The sequence below is a fragment of the Cynoglossus semilaevis genome, chromosome 15 (assembly GCF_000523025.1).
Source record: "Cynoglossus semilaevis isolate Cse_v1.0 chromosome 15, Cse_v1.0, whole genome shotgun sequence".
In the NCBI taxonomy this organism is placed as follows: domain Eukaryota; kingdom Metazoa; phylum Chordata; class Actinopteri; order Pleuronectiformes; family Cynoglossidae; genus Cynoglossus; species Cynoglossus semilaevis.
Genome location: NC_024321.1, coordinates 11,592,170 through 11,594,197, shown reverse-complemented (window position 1 = coordinate 11,594,197; position 2,028 = coordinate 11,592,170). Strand labels below are relative to the sequence as shown.

The 2,028-nt window shown below is 40.6% G+C and overlaps 1 protein-coding gene across 1 annotated transcript in view; it reads right to left on the bottom strand.

Annotated features, from left to right (window-relative positions):
- Positions 1-2: 2 nt before the first annotated feature.
- LOC103391047 (neuroblast differentiation-associated protein AHNAK) overlaps positions 3-2,028 on the bottom strand; it is a gene marked incomplete at its 3' end in the record, with an annotated part of 20,058 nt that continues 18,032 nt past the window's right edge. The window contains exon 7 of the mRNA XM_025063358.1: positions 3-2,012. Coding sequence (XP_024919126.1) covers positions 3-2,012 — 2,010 coding nt within the window. The remainder of the gene's footprint in view (positions 2,013-2,028) is intronic.

The following is a 2,028-nucleotide window of genomic DNA, read 5'->3' as shown; positions in this document are numbered from 1 at the left end:
GGTCCTTTCAGTTTGAAATCAACATCAGGCATGGAAATATTTGGCCCTGAGATGCTTGGCATTTTGAATTTGGGTCCTTTGATCTTACCACTTGGGCTCTCCAACTCAACTTCTGGTCCTTTGATGTCTACTTTGGGTACAGCTATGTCCACTCCAGGTTCAGGGAGGCTAGCATCAAACTCTGGCCCTTCAATTTGTGGACCTTTGAATCCAAAGGAAGGCATCTCAATTTTTGGCATTTTGAATCCAGGTTTCTGGACATCAATGTCCATATCTGGTCCTTCAAGATCTATTTTGGAGCCTTTTATGTCACCCTCAATCTTTGGAACATCGCCCTTTACTGATGGTCCTTTAAGGCTAAGATCCCACTCAGGGAGCTTGGGGCCAGACAGTGTTGGAAATTTGATATTGGGGCCTTTCAGTTTTGCATCCGGACTTTTAATATTAACCTTTGGGGCATTGATGTCAATTTCAGCTTTAGGAATGCTAATATCAATATCTGGACCCTTAATTTTGGGGATTTTGATTTTGGGAATGTCCAAGTTACCCTGAGGTCCTTCAAATTCTGGACCTTTGATGTCAACATCAGGTATTTTTAGGTCCCCTTCAATCTTTGGAACTTTAAGGTTCACATCAGTGTCAGTTTTTGGAGTTTTTAAATGTATGCTCTGAACATTAATATCTGCACCTGACATTTCAGTTTTTGGGCCTTTGATTCCAAATTTCGGCATTTTAAATTTTTGACCTTTTATTTTTGCACCAGATGGCCCCAGTTCGACATCAAGGCCTTCAGAACTCTTTGTTTTTCCTTTCATGCTCACATCTCCATGAGGTAATTTAATATCTGATTCAGGAGCCTTTACCTTAGGACTTTTAAATCCAAATTTTGGCATTTTGAATTTTGGTTTCTTCATGCTGATTTCAGGAACATCAATATCTGGGACTTTGACGTCAATGTCTGCTTTTGGTATGCTCATATCAAAATCTGTACCATGCATTTTCGGTCCTTTTACGTTGACAGTTGGCATCTTCACCTTGGGCATTTCAAATCCACCTTTTGGCCCTTTAATATCAACATCTGGTGCTTTGATGTCAATGTCAGCTGTTTTAATTTCTCTCTCTAGTTTTGGAACTGACACATCAACGTCTCCTTTAACTCTTGGGCCCTTTAGACTCAAGTCCACATCCGGCATTGAGAGCTTGGGACCTGGCATGGTGAATTTTGATCCTTTTATTTTTGCATCGGGACCTTTAATGTCAAATTCTGGTGCCTTCACATCAATCTTTGGCAAATTCACATCAATGTTTCCTTTAGGAAGAGTTACATCAACATCTGGACCCTCTATTTTCGAACCCTTGATGTTAAAAGTTGGCATCTTCATCTTAGGCATTTCAAATCCACCTTGTGGCCCTTTAATATCAACGTCTGGTGCTTTGATGTCAATGTCGGCTGTTTTAATTTCTCCCTCTATTTTCGGAACTGACACATCAACGTCTCCTTTAACTCTTGGGCCCTTTAGACTCAAGTCCACATCTGGCAATGATATCGTGGGACCTGAAATTGTTGGCATAGTGAATTTGGGCCCTTTCAGTTTTGCATCTGGGACTTCAATGTCAAGTTCAGGTGATTTAATGTCAACTTCCGGTAGTTTGACATCAATATTGCCTTCAGGAAGAGAAACATCTACATCTGGGCCTTCAGCTTTTGGACCCTTGAGGCCAAATGATGGAAGTTTAAATTTAGGTATCTTGAATCCACCCTTAACGCCTTCAATGTCAACATCTGGTCCTTCAATGTCCACTTTTGGTGCTTGAATGTCACCTTCAATCTTTGGAACTGGAATGTTCACATCTCCCTCCAATTTAGGACCTGTTAGATTGAGATCAACGTGTGGAATCTTTGGTGCCTTTATATTTGGGATCTTGAATTTTGATCCTTTTATTTTTGCGTCGGGGCCTTCAATCTCAAATTCTGGTGCCTTCACATCAATCTTTGGCAAATTCACATCAATGTTTCCTTTAGGAAGA